This window comes from Enoplosus armatus, chromosome 24, assembly GCF_043641665.1.
Source record: "Enoplosus armatus isolate fEnoArm2 chromosome 24, fEnoArm2.hap1, whole genome shotgun sequence".
Lineage (NCBI taxonomy): Eukaryota > Metazoa > Chordata > Actinopteri > Centrarchiformes > Enoplosidae > Enoplosus > Enoplosus armatus.
The window spans coordinates 8,000,453-8,017,978 of NC_092203.1; the positions used below are offsets into that span (position 1 = coordinate 8,000,453).

The 17,526-nt window shown below is 41.1% G+C and overlaps 3 protein-coding genes and 1 non-coding gene across 5 annotated transcripts; 3 read left to right on the top strand and 1 right to left on the bottom strand.

Annotated features, from left to right (window-relative positions):
- Positions 1–178: 178 nt before the first annotated feature.
- Positions 179–2,976, top strand: mtrf1 (mitochondrial translational release factor 1). Of its 2 annotated transcripts, none has more exons than XM_070930703.1 (9): positions 179–595; positions 764–861; positions 945–1,026; positions 1,268–1,375; positions 1,594–1,766; positions 1,846–1,963; positions 2,060–2,196; positions 2,301–2,399; positions 2,615–2,976. In XM_070930703.1, exons 1-9 carry the CDS (start codon positions 193–195, stop codon positions 2,753–2,755), a joined length of 1,359 nt encoding a protein of 452 aa, XP_070786804.1. In that variant the 5' UTR covers positions 179–192; the 3' UTR covers positions 2,756–2,976. The 2 variants fall into 2 exon arrangements, with proteins under 2 accessions (XP_070786804.1, XP_070786805.1); XM_070930704.1 differs by having other exon boundaries at positions 770–861.
- A 173-nt stretch (positions 2,977–3,149) lies between these two features.
- Positions 3,150–6,670, bottom strand: wbp4 (WW domain binding protein 4). Its single transcript, XM_070930705.1, has 10 exons — positions 6,585–6,670; positions 6,336–6,408; positions 6,180–6,242; positions 5,553–5,679; positions 5,226–5,450; positions 5,049–5,119; positions 4,866–4,941; positions 4,513–4,733; positions 4,154–4,389; positions 3,150–4,058 (listed from the first exon to the last, which is right to left on the bottom strand). Coding segments are annotated over exons 1-10 (1,296 nt in total). The 5' UTR covers positions 6,587–6,670; the 3' UTR covers positions 3,150–3,856.
- Positions 6,671–7,378: 708 nt separating this feature from the next.
- On the top strand, positions 7,379–7,450 carry trnae-uuc (transfer RNA glutamic acid (anticodon UUC)). Its single transcript has one exon. It is a non-coding gene; the product is annotated as a tRNA-Glu (tRNA).
- Positions 7,451–7,933: 483 nt separating this feature from the next.
- On the top strand, positions 7,934–16,624 carry LOC139306530 (glycerol kinase). The gene is made up of 21 exons (XM_070930417.1): positions 7,934–8,026; positions 9,294–9,367; positions 9,496–9,602; positions 9,712–9,789; positions 9,933–10,012; positions 10,133–10,270; positions 10,386–10,495; positions 10,657–10,723; positions 11,022–11,039; positions 12,524–12,559; positions 12,671–12,738; positions 12,816–12,858; positions 12,953–13,033; positions 13,255–13,333; positions 13,471–13,567; positions 13,658–13,742; positions 13,935–14,055; positions 14,566–14,709; positions 14,804–14,890; positions 15,364–15,450; positions 15,564–16,624. The coding sequence occupies exons 1-21, from the start codon at positions 7,934–7,936 to the stop codon at positions 15,566–15,568; spliced, it is 1,698 nt and encodes a 565-aa protein (XP_070786518.1). The 3' UTR covers positions 15,569–16,624.
- The last annotated feature ends 902 nt before the right edge of the window (positions 16,625–17,526 follow it).

Here is a 17,526-nt window from a genome sequence, read left to right on the forward strand (position 1 = left end):
ACGCTTGTTAAACGGCCTATACTATGAAACTACATTTCCCAGAGTTCACTCCGTGATACTTCTCGACGTCGTTCCCCAAACTACATCCGGTCCTTTACGGCTAGCAACAGCAGCAATGGTCCTTGACAGTTGTTGTAAACAACACGTGTGAATGTTGTTTCACTTCACTCGTTGCTCTTTAAATGTAGTCAAATGCTCCTCGGTCGCTGGTTTCGGCTGTGCTCTCTGCGTAGCCGCGTAGGTTGCACCAGCAGAGGAGGTAGAAGAGGAGGAGGATGGAGGACGTTAACAGGACGCACCAGTCTGAAATGTGCTAACATCGCAGAGGTGAAACACTGGGGCACAGCAGCACCCAGACGCTTCTGTCATGGTGATGTGGGGGACTTGTACAACACTGAGTCTGTTCAGAGGTATCTTCGGCAGCTCGTGGAGGAGTACAGAGAGCTCAGCAAGAAGTTACAGCACGCATACCTCAGCGAGACAGACAGAAAAGTGCTTATAGAGAAACACACAGAGCTGCTGCCTCTGGCAAATGTGTTTGAGAGTATTGAAGAAGCCCTGAAAGACCTCGAGGAAGTCCTTTCACTTCTGCATAGTGAGTTTTCTTTTTGTTTTTTACTGTATTTCTGTCAGTAACACTTAAGTCTTAATCAACAATTTTTTTATCTATCTGTAAATGAGCTGACTTTTCTGTAACAATATGTATTAAAATCACTCTTAAATTGTGGATACCATCAAAATATGTAAACACCACGTTCTGCAGGTTCAGCTGGTGCCAAAGATGAAGATGAGCAACTGACCCAGCTGTTGAAAGAGGAGGAAGCGCAAATCTCCCGCAAGATTTTGGCCCTAAGAAAAGATGTAAGAACACAAACGCATGATCACATATGGGCAGTAATAGAGTGCCTTGTTAATGACTATTATAATATATTCTTTCTCTCCAGCTGATCAAAGCTCTTGTGCCCACTGACCCTCTCGACTCCAGTAATGTTCTGCTGGAGGTTGTATCAGGACGAACCACAGGAGGTATTTTTTATTTTCGTACATGAATTAATGTTCTGTTTCTTCCACCCAAAATGTACCCAGCAGTAAAATGTAGTTGAATGATTAGAAACAGACCGGCTAGCTGTTGGAATTAGTAATAGTGCTGACAGCCTTGACAGTCACAGTCCACCATTATTTTTACAGGTAGATGCTGGTAAATAATTCTTAACACGTGCCTGCATAAACATGTATGTTTTCTTAATATCTGTTTATGTGTTTTCAGGTGACATCTGTCAGCAGTTCACCAGAGAAATGTTTGACATGTATCAGGGTTTCGCCTCTTACAAGAACTGGGACTTTGAGGTTTTCAACTACACACCTGCTGAGTATGGTAAGTCATATTTTTGTCTGTGTTTCTGTGTCATTCCATCATGCCGGATCAACATATTAACTTCAGATAGAGCTTCATTAATTCAGTGGTTCATTGCAGAGGGGTATGCACACGACCAGGGGATATTTTGACTTCTCAAACACAGATGTAATAACATTATCAAGTCAAAATGTCTGAGGTTTGGGAACAACTACATTCATTTACTGTGTCTGCCTCAGGTGGTTTGCACCATGCAGCAGTAAGAATAGCAGGGGAGAATGTGTACAGACATGTGAAGCATGAAGGAGGAACACACCGGGTGCAAAGGATCCCTGAGGTGGGCCTCTCCTCCAGGATGCAGCGTATCCACACAGGAACCATGACTGTCATCATCCTGCCTCAGCCAGTGGAGGTACACTCATCAGCCTGTTTATCAGCGTGATTTAAAAGTAGGCCTCTCTGTTTATGTCCTACGTGTTTTGTGTTCACAGTTTGACGTCCACATCGATCCAAAGGATCTTCGCATCGACACATTCAGGTCTCGAGGTGCTGGAGGCCAAAGTGTCAACACTACAGACAGTGCAGTGCGCATCGTTCATCTCCCCACCGGTAACACATGCCAGAAACAGTTCTCATGCTACTCCAGACCAGAGACAGTACTGCTGTCACGTCTTATAAACATCTTGTTGCGTACCTTCCCAACAGGTGTAACAGCTGAGTGTCAGCAGACTCGCTCTCAGCTGCAAAACAGAGACACTGCCATGCGAGTGCTGAGGGCCAGGCTCTACCAGAGCATGATGGGTAAAGAGACCGAGCAGAGGCATACAGCACGAAAGCAGCAGGCGAGTGAACTCCTCGCACAGGATTTCACTCATTTTTTACCAGGAAAATGTATGTAACATTCACAGATGTGTCCTTTTTAACTATGTCTTCATTATGTCTACAGGTGGGCACACGCTCTCAGTCAGAGAGGATTCGTACCTACAACTTCAGCCAGGATCGTGTCACAGACCACAGGACTGGATATGTTACGAGAGACATTAAGGTTAGATATTAAGGGAGTGTTGGTGTGTCTCCAAATTCTGCATAAATCAAAAGAAACTGTTAAAGTTGTACTTTTTCTGTTTGTCATTCTTGTACTTTTCAACCAGCAAACTTCTCTTTGTATTTGCCAAACAGTTAGATCTTTATTTTATTGCCTTTTTAGTCTGGTTTTTGTTTCTCATGAGTTGAAGTCAGTGTGTTCTGGTCCGTGTTCAGGAGTTCATGAGAGGAGGGGAGGCACTCCATGATCTGATCTCTGACGTACTTGAACACGCAGAGAGGGAGGCTCTTCTGGAGGTGGTGGAGAGCAGCAGCAGAGGTCTGAAACCACCAGAGTCTGGACCATCTGCAGTCTGACATCCACCTCAACTAACTGTCAAGTGTACTGAACATACAGTATGTAATCTGGGGGATGCATTTCTCCAACATGTCTTACAGTACTGCGACTATATACCAGGGCTGAAACGTATATTATTTTAATATTAATATTGTAATGTATGCTTGTGCAAGAGTCCAACTGCAGCTTACTCATAATTCATTTGAGGTTTTTATTTTTTATAATAAAATATTGAATTACGCATTTTGTGTCATGGTTATTCCCTAAATAACACTACAGCTTTATAAATAAATATTTATTTATAAATGATTAATACTTAGAATTTTAAATCCTTTAGGACTACCTTTAAGATGAGTCGCAGTATTACGATAAACTAGAGTATCTGCTCAACGGGTAAAAACTTTTTACATTGAATGTAAACAGACATCCGTACTGTTTATTGTCGGTAACAGTCCGTCATGGTTCTTTGCCAACCAGGGTGCGGTGAAACCACCTATCAGCTTTATACACACACTCTCACCAACAGCATGTCACACCCTTCGTATGTGTGCCAGCTGACCAGACTCCAGTATTTTCTCTCTCGTAATTAAGTTGTTTTCAGTACCCGGACAGTCATAAAATATTGAGATCACATTTTCTCATCTTTAATCAATCTATACTGCTTTATGAAAGTATGACATTTTGGTGACAAATATTCCGATGACGTTTCCACAAAGATGTCTTACTAGATTTTCACATCTTACACTGGTAAAAAAATACAAATATGGAAAATACAAAAAGTTATTTGAATTGCTCTGCCTGTCTTCATATTCATGAAATGATCACACTAGCATGCTGACAATATTGTTTACATGAGATAAGACTATAGAAGTGTTGCACACCTTTGACAGACCTCGGAGAAAAGAAATAGTAGCATTAGAGATTTTTTACTTTGTCTTCAAGTTTCTCAAGCCAATTTGTCCTAAAAATGTTAATACAAAAAGAAATGATATTTGTGTATCTTAGGAAAAAGAGAATACACTCCTACTACATTTAATACGCTTCAAAAATCAAAATGGTGCATCAAAATGTCAAGAGTTTTATTCTGCTGCATTCTGGCTTGAAGTTTTTATGTGTTTGTATCAGTCGTCGTTGTCTCTCTGTCGGAGGCTCCTAGATTTGCCGTTCTGAGTCTTGTTTTTCCTGAAGGAAGCAGATCCGCCTTCCTCTCCGAGGGAGGTGATGACACGTTCCTTGAACTTCGGTTTTGGCTCCGGCGGCACGTCGGCTGGAGTGCTGGCCGTGCTTCCCTCCAACTGGGGCAACTGCAAGTCCACACTGGCGCTGGAGAGGAAAGAAAAAGGAACAGTTAGACACTGGCACATGTATCTAGTCTTTATCATGGTCTGTAGGCTGCATATCAATCAAACAGCACTTACTATGGATCCTCCTCTTCCAGGATCTGTTCCCAGACCCCATATGGATTGGTAGCTTTCGGCCTTTTGGCTTGTGTCCTCACTTGTGTTGCCGCTTCCTGTTTCTTCTCCACAGGTTCAGCTGTCGTGCTCGGGACCTCTTCCTCTTTTTTCGTCTCTTCAGCATCCTCTTTAGGAGCATCATCACTTACTTTATCTTCTCCCTCGTTTTCTGAGGGCTCGGCTTCTGCTTTCCTTTTCTGAAAACAAAAAAAATGGGGAGAAAAACTGTAAGGTCTTGAATTTTCTTTTACAGAATCTTGACAAGCAGAAGTTACAGTTCTTCTTTACTAATTCTCATTCACTGCGACGACTCCTCTCACCCTGAAGCTGATCTTCAGGACTTTGGGCTGCTGGCTGGCCTGTTCAGGGCCTTCAGCCTCCTGAGATGCCGGGGTCCCACTGGAGCTCTCTTCTCCTCCTGATAGCGGCTCCGGCTGAGGGGTTGAAGGCTCCTCCTGACTCTCTCCCTCTCTGCTGGACTCTGTTGGAGATCCAGATGCCTCATTGGAGGGAAAGTCTGCTGGCTTCTCCCAGTTGGACTCTGAGAGGTGAGGAAGATAGGGCATTATCATTATCAGACAGTATAGTCCATAAAGACTAAGAAATGGAATCCAGGAATAATCATTTCAGTTTGTTACAATTCAAATTAATTTTAGATGCATAAAAATGATACCTCCAGTTTCTGAGTTGTAGTAATATGTATAACCATCAGGACTGACGGCTTCCATCCACGGACAGCCTGAAGAGCTCTAAAGAGAAACACCATACGAACGTATAAATGCATTTTATCAGCAAACAACAGCGCATAATACCTAGTTCAAAATAAAAACAACTGTGAAACTAAAAAAATATTAACCTCCGTCTGTGCAGGCTGTGCAGAGGCCGAACTTTCTCCCTTGAAGCCCTCTGGATTTTCCCATCGAGATTCTGTCGATAAAATACAAAGACAACATGAACCACGTAGGCAAGAGTCAGTTTGTACAGGACGTTTCAACTGTCATGTCAAAGAGTTGTGTTTTCAAGTTATCCCCACCTCCAGTTATTGTGTTGTAATAGTACGTGTGTCCATCATCTGTCTGTCCTTTAACCCAAACCGGCGCTTGTGGTTGGTTTCTGGACTTGTTGCCTGCTTTCTCTTTCTTTTTCTGTTTTTTCGGCTGAGGTCTTGCCTGTGGTTGTGGCTGAGGTCTTGCCTGGGGTTGTGGCTGAGGCTTTGCCTGGGGTTGTGGCTGTGTTGTTTGAGCTGGTGAACTTGATCCTAACACAAAAACACTTAGTTTAAAATGTTAGCAAAGAGCAAAAGCCCCTCCTGAGTAGTCCAAATGTTACACATGATTTCAGTAAAAAGTCAAATAATTACCTGCTGACTCCCTTTCCATCCTCTTCAGATCTTCCTGATATGCCTTCAGCGCAGCCTCCTCCATCGCCGCAAACTCTTTAGACATACGTTCCTCCTGCTTCGCCTTGTCCATGCTCTTCTTTTTAATCTGCAGATAGAAAGATAGGATGAGATGAGTGGCAGCGGCTATCAGCCAATAAGAAGAGAGCTTTCGAGTCAGAGTGTTATGTCTGGACCTTATCTCTCCTGCCAGTCCCGAGAACGGTGCCAAGACGGGCAAGTTTTTCTTGGTTGTTAGTGTTCATGCCTGTGTGTGTCACTGAGAACCCTCATTGATGAATATAGATTATGTACAATCCATGTTTTATAGCCATGTAAGGCAGGGTTCGCTCAGATTATGCATGCATGCATGCACAATGAACTTTTGACTCATGGGGAATAAAATTACACTATAATAATTGCCCCACCATTACAAAAACTAACCAATTCAACTTTCACACTTTCGTTAAACACTTTTTCTTTAGCTTCATTTATTTCTGGAGATCATATCATGTACTGACTTAGAAGCTGGCAGCATTTCACCCCTGATAGATGGAGTGATTCTATCCTTGCTTAAACACAGAAAAAGAAACATATAAAGGTTAATACCTCAGTGATTTTTGCGGCCACATTTTCTTTGTGATTCTTCCCTCTTTCGTGGAACTCAACGCTCTGCAGAGCAAAACAAGCATGAGGAGAAACATTAGCATAACATGTGTGGATACTGTCCTCAGCAACATGAACTGTGTCTTTTGGCCTACTCACAGGCTTGTTGTCTGCAATCCAGCACTTGCAGTACTGACAGAATTTCCGTGGTTGTGACTTCCAGTAGTCAGCCCTGAAAATGCACAAAACTATCATTAGCTAACTAAATATAAATGAATTAGATTAGCTTTAGCCTGGACAGCTAACGCGGCTAACAGACTGAATTCCTGCCCCAGGTTGATTATTTAACTGGATGGGCTGCATATCGTAACTTACATAACAAGTCTCCGAGTGTATTTCATTACTTACATTTTAAATATTGGTGGTTGAAATACGATGAAGAATTTAAAAGGAACCAAATGAAAAGACAACCGCTTCCCACATTTCAAGAATGACAACACTGTCCACTTGTAATGACGTCATCACCCGACGCCGTGGTGACGAACCCTCCTAAAAGGTGTTTAAAAAAGGCAGTCAAAAATTAGAGGAGATATAAAAATAAAAATTAAAGATTTTCAATCTGATGTAGAGCTGCAGGGTCGCTAAGAATTGGGCCTGGTTTCTTGGTGCGTCAGGCAAAAGCGCCACCGGTTTGTTGTGATATTTTATTGCCCTCTAGTGGAGTACTAGAGAAATGACAGGTGGCAGAAAAATGGCCTGCTGTCACCTGGGATCTAACAAAATTTTAATTAAAATCTCCAAATGTCATTTAGGTATTAAAACTATATTATGACACGGGGCCCTTGTACAAAACAATCAAATTAGATGAGGTGAAATGCAGGACCTACCCTTACCGTGTTATATTGTGCGTAACTGGTGTATATACCTACATCAACCAAATTACCACAAGCAAATTGTCCCATGATGAGCCAAGGGTGTTTGGGCCCCTGAGGGTCTGGGGCCTCCTGCTCAGTTGGTAATCCAGTAATGCCCTTCTGATTCAGACCAGTCTCAATGGCAAAAAAAGTGTATTGTCTGCTACATGCAAACTATGTTGATTTCCCCAAAATAATTTGTTTTAAACCAGCATGACCCACACTTGATGAACATTGTAGCAGGTATACACACAAAATGTATATTTATAGGACATTCACATGTCGTCTTCCCATATGGTCTAGCGGTTAGGATTCCTGGTTTTCACCCAGGCGGCCCGGGTTCGACTCCCGGTATGGGAACTACTATTTTGTCCTTCATTTACACAGATCTGATTTAAATCTTATCAACAACGACAACTTTCAACGTATGACTAACATATACAACTATATACATGTATGAGGCAAAGATAAAGAGAAAGATACACTAACAATGTTAAAGTCCAATGTGTTAGCAATGTGTTTCATGAAAATTTTATATTAAACATATTTATCTGAATGTAACGAATAAAAGAAAACAGAAAATACAAGATGGTGAATTTCTAAACTCCCAAAGATAGGTACCGCTACAGCTCTGAAGTCTTAGTATATTACTGGAAAGGCTTGTGAGAAAATTGTAGTACGAGTTGCTGCAAGGACTCAACTGGTTGCGTCATCACTGAGTGCCAATGTTACGTTGGAAATCCGCGACTGAAACACCGCCCGTCTTTAGTTGATCTTGATCCGCTTTGCCGGTGTTGGTAATCGGTTTCCTATCCAGTTCCGTGCCAAAGCCCCGGGCTGCCCATGAACAGCACCATGGCCGCGTCCTCACACCGGATAATGCTGGGGCCGCTGGTTGCTGCCATCGACCAGGGCACGAGCTCCACCCGGTTTTTGGTAAGACAATCCCGAGCATGACAGGAGGAGCTCCCCTCAGTCCGAGCTAGCTGTGTTATAGTTAATGTCTGGGTCATAAACGTGTTAAAGCTGGCGGTGTCCTTGGGTGTACTTTCCAACTTGTGTTTTTATTATTGAGCGTGTCACCCTGCAACCGCAACTACGATTTGTAACCAGCGTTGGGTGTCGTGTAATGTTTCCAAATGAGCTGCGTTGTTCTGTAAAAGCTATGAATGAATAGCTCCAAATGATGCAGCCTTCAGTGCTGTAAGCTCCTTGGGAAATATGATGGAGTCGCCCTCTGGTTGTAGCTTTACATTAGAGACACAATGGTTTAATGTCGCCGGACCGATACTGCTATATGACAGTGTTATAGCATCTGTATTCCGCCAATTGAATTTAGTTGTCACTCCTTGACATGCATAGCAAAACACAAGCGTCATAAAACTATATGCTGCTATATCACCTAAAATCAACACATTTGCTCCAGTGGTATTTGAAGGCGAGGTGGAGTAGAGAGACCAGATGTTTTGATTTATTTCCTGGGTGTGGCTGATAATCCAGAGCCAAGAGTTCAATCTGTCATCTGTCAGAGACCCAAATCAGACACAGATTCTTTGCTCTATAGTCTCTAAACTATAGATTAAAATGTGGGTGAAATTATATAGAAAGAAATATTTTAATCTGGTTTCTCAGTGAACATTGCTTTGATTTTGTAATCCTAATATTTTAGCACTAACTGTGACTTCTCATTTATGTTTGTTAAAAGCCACATGCTGTGCAGAGGCATTTTTAGCTGTGATAATTGCACCGTGAAAAGGTGATACTGGCTATGCACACGTTACAACACTGTTGTTGTCTGACAAAACTGCAGAGTGAAAACACTGCTGCATTGCAGTAGAAACTGTTCAGTCTCTTCTCCAGTTGCAATATTGTTAATTTCTCCCCTCAGCGTCTGTAATTATTGAAGATTCATAATATGGCATAAAAATAAACTAACCACCGGTCAATCTGTAATTGAAAGGCAGAAGTCTAGAGAAGCAGGGTTGGGATTCAGAGGATGCCAGTTTGGATCCCTTAACTGCTGGGAAAATCTAAACAACAAAGGGGAGTCAGAAATCCCTTCCAGCGTCCATCCAGAAAGGAGGCCTTGAGCAGCGTCAGAGTTACTGCACTCAGTCAGCGCTCCCTGAGGAATGAGGAATAAAGTGACGTGTTGATTTCTGAAGCTACATTCTTAATCTTGTGCTATTTCTTGTCTTTGAAGGTGTTTAATTCAAAAACAGCAGAGCTCCTCAGCCACCATCAGGTGGAAATCAAACAGAGCTTCCCCAAAGAAGGGTAAGTGAAAATTATTCACAACAATTATTAGATAGATCCTATTAGATAGAAACAATACAATGTGATAGAATATATAGATTAGAAATGTGTAGGTCTTATCAGTTATGATTTTTTGTCCTTATTTTCAGATGGGTGGAGGAGGACCCCAAAGAAATCCTGCAGTCGGTGTACGAGTGCATGGAGCGGACGTGTGAAAAACTCACCCAGCTCAACATAGACATCTCAAACATTAAAGGTTCGCACATCTGCTCTCTTGAAGCAGCACTTGAACATAATTTTCTTGTATTTCCAAGTGGTGTTTACTATCTAAAATCTTTGGAAATGTGTTGCTTGAATTTGTCCAGCTATTGGGGTGACCAACCAGAGAGAGACCACGCTTGTTTGGGACAAAGAGACGGGGGAGCCCCTCTACAATGCAATCGGTAGAGTTTACAGTTTTTATTTATACATAATTTCAATGTATCCTGGCACAGATCTGACTCTCTTTACGAGTGTAAGCAACCCCAAACTGCCTCACTGACAATCAAACAGCAGATTTTTGATTGATTTTGGTGTTTTTGCTCAGTGTGGCTGGACCTGCGGACTCAATCAACAGTTGAACGTCTTATTAACAAAACTCCAGGAAGGAATAAGAACCACTTGAAGGTGAGCTCCTTTTTAATTCCTATTTATATGTATGTGAACATACAGATATATATGTCATTTTTTGATGACATTGCTAGTATCAGCACTGATAGAGCCGTGTATGTCGTTGTCATCCTGCAGCATAAAACCGGGCTCCCGATCAGCACTTACTTCAGCGCAGTGAAACTTCGCTGGCTGATGGACAACGTGGACGAGGTCCATGAAGCCGTCGTGTCTCACCGCGCCATGTTCGGCACCGTGGACTCCTGGCTCATCTGGGTCAGTAGAGACTTCCTTCCTCGACAGTTGGATTGAAATGTTTTATGTAGGGAAAGTGACAATTGTGGAGCCGACTCACATGTTGAAAAACTTGACTTTTGTTTGTGTCCAACAGTGTTTGACAGGGGGCAAGTCAGGCGGAGTCCACTGCACAGATGTGACTAACGCCAGCAGAACCATGCTGTTTAACATTCACACGATGGACTGGGACCCAGAACTATGCAAGTATGACGCCTTTCATAACTATCACTGAAAGAAATTATGTTTTTTTTACTTTGAAATTCATGCCACAGTCATTTATACAGGTTTTTTAATATACCGCAGAAAAGTGGGAGAAAACTTTTTCTTATTCACAGGCTGTTACTCTTTCCTCTAATTCCCATCAGATATTTTGGTATTCCCATGGAGATCTTGCCCAGAGTGAGGAGTTCTTCCGAAATATATGGTCTCATGGTAAGCATGCACACATCTGTCAGTATCAAGTCTAGTCCACCTTCAATTCCACTGTATGTGTTTATATGAACATGTTATCCTGATGATTTCATTGCTGTGTCGAGTGTGACTCTAGTGTTGTGTTGAAAGAGTGGATTGTCTCGTGCAACAGGCCACTACTAAGATAATAGAGGTGTGTTTTCTGTTTGTTTTTTCAGTTAGTGTGCTTTCAGACTGTTCTAAGTGCATGAAGATTGACTGAGAAATTCCTTTAGGCATTTTTTTTTGTGTGCCATTGTCTCTCTTCTCTCACTGGTAGAAAATATGTTCTAGCCTGGTAAGTAATACTCGCCATCACTATTTTTCCTCGTCATGCAAAGTTAACCCGTTCCTGCTTCTCCGTGGCCAAAGCGAATACGCCATCACACAGTGCATTTCCAAGATTCATATGAAGGATCATATTTCAGTCGCTGAGCTGCTGATGTAGTAAACAGGTCAGATTCTGGCCTATTTTCAGCCAGCTGTCAATTTGTGCCACATAATGTGAAATTAGGTAAAAATAAAGTGTCCAAAATTAACTCACGTAGCTGTAGTTGGTAAAACAATGGAACAATAGAATAATTATTACCTGTTACCTGCTTTTGGTATAGAATAATATGAGATTTCTAGTTTCTTATGTAATATTTGTCCACAGACTTACGCAGCAGATCTTTCTGTTGTCTTTGTCTTGATTATTGACTATTTCAATTAGGCTATTGACAGCAGATATTATCAATATTTATTTCCCTCAGGAGTTGGTGCAGACCAAAGCAGAGAGTCATCTTACATTTGCCGTGTAACTCCGTATCTGCTGAATGTTTAGAGAGGAACTGTATGCTAACATGATGAACCAGATCAAATTAAAAGGTTATTATAAGTCAGTGTTGTGATCTCAGCTTGCTTTGCTGCCCCCATGTGGCTAATTGCAGGTTTAACAGCAGAGAGACAGTTAAAATATGTTTGTATATTTGTTTTGTGTAGCTTTATCACAGGCACTGTCGTACAAAAGAGAAAATGTACCAGCAGACACACACAAACATGAGGGTATACATGTACGCTCTATTGGAAATGTACTGGATGGTCCCTGTCCCTCATTGCTTCTGTTGTGGCATGTGACTCGGCTGGTTCTCATTAATGCTCTCCTGACGGACCGTCTTCCTGCAGAGTCCTATCGTGTGTCCTAAATCTCTTCACTCTTTGGCTCATTTAACCGACTCTAACTTCTGTCTTTAAACATCTAACCAAAACGACAGCCTCGCGGAGGAGTGAAGACATTTGAATGTATACAGGTTCACACTTGCCCTCCTCTTCCCTCACTGTGTTTTCACTGCTAACTGTTGTGGTAGAATTCAAATCGGTATCTTTTTTTTGTTATTTGGCTTCATTTAGTTAAATAATGCGTAATCCTTTTGATTTCAGTGTTGTTGTCAGAGCAAGGTTGTTGCTCATAGTGATAGAAAATGTTTTTCCATTGATGACTGATTGTATTTCTGTTGATTTATTGCTTGATTTGATATTTTAGCAACAAACGTACAAATCTGTATTTATAATTTCAAATCCTTTCTTGTTATTTTCAACTTATTTCTGACAAAAACACCAGTCCATAGACAATACATGCACATTTTACTTTGTAAGAGTCCATCCTATAAAGTGGAATAGTTTTAATCTCCCTACTTGACAAATTGCAGAAGAAATAAAACACACAGAATGCTCTTTTAATGTGACTTCAACAGTAAAATACAAAGCTCTCTTATTAAACAAGTTCGTCTGTTCTTTTGACAGAAATCTGGAGCTCTTTCAGGTATCCCCATTTCAGGGGTAGGTTCATCTCTATTTTTACTTTCCAACATTGTCTCCATGAACTTCATATGCTTTGAGTATTTTGAAGTGGTGCCACCTGATAGACTTGTGTGTGTTCTTTAAAAACAGTGTCTCGGGGATCAGTCAGCGGCACTCGTGGGACAGATGTGTTTTCAGGACGGACAAGCTAAAAACACGTATGTACTTCCCTTCAAATGTATGTGTTCTCCTTTGTTAGAAATTCAACTAAAAGTTAGATTCTGGTGTGTTTCAGGTATGGAACTGGCTGCTTTCTCCTGCGAAGCACTGGAGCCAAGGTACATTACTGAAGATTTGTGTTTCAGACTCTCTGGTGACATCCCTGCACACATTATATACAATGGCATTTTTCTTGTTTCTGTTGTTTTTCAGCCTGTGATGTCTGACCACGGCCTTCTGACCACTGTGGCGTACAAACTCGGTCGGGACCAACCTGCCTGTTATGCACTAGAGGTGCAGTATCTTAAATACTCTGGCCATTGTGACACTAATACTCCCTTTCTCAACATGACCACACCTCACTCCTTTCATAATATACTGTATCATCACAAATGTTCACATATTGGCATCATGTAAACGATTTTCTTCCTCTTATATCTTTAGCTGCACCAATATCCTTTCGTCTACCTCACAGCAGGTGACGGTGATTTGTTTTTTCTGGTACTTCTCGTCAGGGCTCTGTGGCCATTGCAGGAGCTGTGGTTCGTTGGCTGCAGGACAATCTGGGGATCATCGGATCATCTGAAGAGCTTGGTATGTGCTACCTCTAGATTATCTGTAAAGGGATAGTAAAAGTTGTATGGGTGTATGTATTGCTTGTCTGTAATGTATTGTAATTTACACCCTTTTCCCTTCATTCCACTTCCTTTTCTGTTTCTTTCCCTGTGCAGAGAAGTTGGCTGCGTCAGTCGGCACGTCTTACGGCTGTTATTTTGTCCCGGCATTTTCGGGTCTTTACGCACCTTATTGGGAGCCTAGTGCAAGAGGGTAAGACCAAGAACTTCTCTGTAGTGTAGTAAAAAACATCTACAATTATTCACACAGCCTGCTCAATCTCAATCTCTCTGTGTGTCACAGGATCATTTGTGGGTTAACTCAGTATACGAACAAGAGTCACCTCGCATTTGCTGCTCTGGAAGCCGTCTGTTTCCAGACACGTGAGGTAAGCCCGTTCTCTTATTGGTCATCAGAGAAAAGTACTGGGGTGTGGCACAAAAACTGTCCCTGCCGCTTTATATAATGCTCAGTATTAGCAGAAAAACTAATTTCATATTAAAGTGGAGTTAATATTCCCGTCCAAGACCAGTTTAATTGCTGTTATTTGATTTGTGTAATAATATTTGTTTGGATGCAGATACTTGACGCTATGAATCAGGACAGCGGCATCCCGTTAACTCAGCTCCAGGTGGACGGAGGAATGACGTCCAACAGGCTGCTGATGCAGCTGCAGGCAGACATTCTCTGTATCCCTGTTGGTAAGATTCATTTCTTATCAAATTTTTATATTCAGTCAATCAAAAGGGATCCGATTCGTGCCTCAGGGAAACTGTTGACATCCATAATAAACAAACAAACTCTGGCAGTGACCAAACTGGTTCTTTGACCACCAGATCACCCTGATGCCCAGTGCAAAGTGATGCCATTGTTTAGAAAAAAACACTCACATGATTTTACATGCCAGCCCTGCATTTGCGTAGTGCTACCAGCCCAAAGATACTGGATGTTTTAGAAGCATATGACAAAATGTGTTTACAGCACAGTAGAAGTGCAATTTCTAATAAATAATGTCATAAAACATCGAGCATGTCAACAGCATCGCAGTCATTTTATAGCCTGTTTTCTGGAAGCATTACTGCCCTCTGCTGGTATCATGTGGAATAAATGATAATGCACCAGAAAATTAATGTCAGATGCTGAAAAATGTAAGCTTTGCTCATGCTGTTGTTGTTATTACCAGTAAAGACTGTATTGATTTTTATTCTCAGTGAAGCCGTCCATGCCTGAGACCACAGCTCTCGGTGCAGCGATGGCAGCAGGAGCAGCAGAGGGCGTCAGCGTGTGGAGTCTGAACCCAGAGGACCTGAGTGAAGTCACCTCCGAGAAGTTCGAGCCTCAGATCAACCCTGAAGGTACGGTGAGCCGCCGCTGCTGCTGATGTCTCTGCATGTTCTGTGTCTCCAGTATCTGCTGCTGAGAAAGTAAAGGTGTTTCTGTGCTTTGCAGAGAGCGAGTTTCGGTACGCTCGATGGAAGAAGGCGGTGCAGAAATCCATGAACTGGGAGACGACAGAGCCTGTTTGTAATGGAAACGGTGAGCACACTCACATTTGAGACCACAATGCCTCCAAAATAGAACCATGAAACCATAAAAACTTAAATGCTCACCTCCACTGTGGGCCCAAATATTGAAGGATAGGTTCAGAAGTTTATCTTAAAACAGTGCTGGTGTCCCATGTGCGCATTGGCAGCATTGTTGGTAGCTGTAATTGTTCCTCCTGTTCACACTGGCCATTAAAACTCCCTTTCCTAAAGTGATTTTCATGTACATTTTCCAAAACTTTCTAAACTAAAATTCTTTCAGTATTGACACAAAAGCTTTCTCCTGTTTAGGGATTTTGAATTAAAATATAATTTAAAAAAAAGAAGAAATGAATAAAATAAATTAGACATGCAGTGTAGAATTTATTTTCTTTGAATTCTGACTTTTTCACAGTTTGTTGTTTCAACTGCTCTTCTTCTGTCTCTCCTCTCTGTGTTGCACTTATGTGTTCGGATGACCAACAGGTGAACCGAGTATCTTCAGCAGCGCCCCTCTGGGCTTCTACATCATGGGCAGCATGTTGATGTTAATTGGTGCAAAATACCTTGCAGGTCAGTGTCTACGTCAGCATGGAGCTTAATATTCTTACAAACCGTATACGATTCATGCCAGTGATGGTGTAATGTAACATCAACCTTCTTTGTTATTTCTCTGTGGACATTAGGCTAGGACTAGGCTCTGACTCCTGAGGGCATTAAAGCAAAGATGAAAGTGGAAACAAATGCTGGACCACCACCTCTGCTGCTGGTTGCACTGCAGGAGAAAGACGCTCCTGCTGAATCTTGAAAATGAAAGTGTGAACTGACTAATGGGGCTTTTTCTTTATTATTTTACTTGTATGCTTTTTTTTCTGTGCAGCAAAAAAGAACACATTGGTACATTAGACATTTTAGCAGGAGAGTGCATGCAGTATTTCTTTTTTTTTTACTGTTAAAACGGTATGAATTTGAGTTTCTGTGTAGAAACTCTACCAATGGTAGTTCAGATTGTTGTAAATGTACCACAGCTGTGTTAAATGAAGTTCACTGTCTAATTGGCATTACTTGTTGTTGGTCACTTCACTGTTACCCTTGAACAGTCATCCTGTGATGTTTTGTTGTTGGAGACCCTCCACTATGAGCTACAGAGGTATTTCAAGAGCACTTTATATTTTTGTTTTGTTTTGTGGGAGCTGTGTACTAACAGAGTCTAATATATATTTTTTCTAACATTTGGGATGAAGACAGAGCAGGTTTGAGTTGGTTTGTAGTGAAGTGAAGATGAGAGTTAATGAACTGAAGAGGTAATGAAGTGATGCTCTTGTACATTTTGTAAAAATATATGTTATGTAATGGGCGATGAATGGCAGTGATGAATTGGCAATTTCTGTGTGACATAAGAATAAACCTGCACATATATTTGTATATTTCTGTGAATTTGACACTAAAATAACAATTCTCCTAAAGGGACAAAATTATATATTTCTACGGTTATGAAAATGGCAACTCATAATATTGTTCGTAGGTTGATATGATCATTTTTCATTATTTATTAGGAGAAACTACAGATGTCTGTAATTCTATCTGCTTAGTTACTCTTTCATCTGCCTGAAATTCTTCAAAAAAGTTAAATCAACTTCCATGAAAAACATCTGTCTGAATCTTTTGTTAAAGATAACTCTCAATGGAGAAGCTTTATAGCGCTAAAATGTTAGTTTGGTCATTTCTCTGATTAAATTAAACAACAATTAAATGAACACTTCATTCAAAGGGAGCCATGAAACATAAAACCATAGAAACATGAATTCTTAAAGGAGTTCCCTTTGCGTTGTAGTCAAGCTTTGAAGAATGAACTTTGAGGAAGTAGAAGCCAGTAAACAAATGTCAGTATTTGTTCTATTGCCCAACGTTTGTCATCTGTTTGGATTCGAAACAAAACGAAAGCCAGTGCTTCCATTCGAGAGCGAGTATTTTGTTTAAGAAATGGTTTAGTGTTTGCTCTGGGTGGTCATGCAGTTATTTGTTCAACTGAAGGTATAAAATTACTGCACTTAAAAGTGCTCTTTTGGGATAAAAACAATTTAAGGGAAAAGTCATTGTGAGCAGCGAGGCTTTAACTGAGCTATGCTTCATATTAAAACGAGTCAAATTAGAGAAACAGATCACAAGCATGAAAGCAAAGTGTGCTTCCAGTTCTCATGTAAGACCTTTAACTGTGAAATGAATGATAAATTGTTTCCTGTTGAACAATGGAAATATGTCTCCACCCTTTTCCTGCTCACCCTGCATGTCATTCCCTTCAACTCATTCACAGTGTCCAATCCTGTTCAAGTCCTCAATGCATTAAAGGGACATTTTAACACTAAATGTCACGTTTGGGCCTGATTTGTGAAGATACTGCAGGCACTGCTCAGTTGTAATGTGTCACCTCTTATGTATGGAAACAGGTTTTATGGGAGAATAAATGTGATAAAAAATAAACTCATTTAGTTCTGGATTTTATTGTTTTATATGGTGCAAACTGATTATCTGTAAAGACTTAAAAATTGAGCAAAAAGTCTAATTTATACCCACGTAATCACATATAAAGCTAGCTCATAGATCACCGCACATCACCTGACAAAATGTGACAAAGCTAACTAGCTAGCT

What these genes read in the sequence shown, in the direction of transcription:
- wbp4 (XM_070930705.1), bottom strand. An exon ending in TTACAACACAATAACTGGAG is followed by an intron (nt 5,120 to 5,225) that starts GTGGGGATAACT and finishes TTTTATCGACAG; the next exon opens with AATCTCGATGGGAAAATCCA. An exon ending in CTACAACTCAGAAACTGGAG is followed by an intron (nt 4,734 to 4,865) that starts GTATCATTTTTA and finishes CTCACCTCTCAG; the next exon opens with AGTCCAACTGGGAGAAGCCA.
- mtrf1 (XM_070930703.1), top strand. Translation starts at nt 193, where the DNA reads ATGCTCCTCGGTCGCTGGTTTCGGCTGTGCTCTCTGCGTAGCCGCGTA. An exon ending in AGTCCTTTCACTTCTGCATA is followed by an intron (nt 596 to 763) that starts GTGAGTTTTCTT and finishes CACGTTCTGCAG; the next exon opens with GTTCAGCTGGTGCCAAAGAT. An exon ending in TTTTGGCCCTAAGAAAAGAT is followed by an intron (nt 862 to 944) that starts GTAAGAACACAA and finishes CTTTCTCTCCAG; the next exon opens with CTGATCAAAGCTCTTGTGCC.
- LOC139306530 (XM_070930417.1), top strand. Translation starts at nt 7,934, where the DNA reads ATGAACAGCACCATGGCCGCGTCCTCACACCGGATAATGCTGGGGCCG. An exon ending in CAGGTATCCCCATTTCAGGG is followed by an intron (nt 12,560 to 12,670) that starts GTAGGTTCATCT and finishes CTTTAAAAACAG; the next exon opens with TGTCTCGGGGATCAGTCAGC. An exon ending in TCTGTTTCCAGACACGTGAG is followed by an intron (nt 13,743 to 13,934) that starts GTAAGCCCGTTC and finishes GTTTGGATGCAG; the next exon opens with ATACTTGACGCTATGAATCA.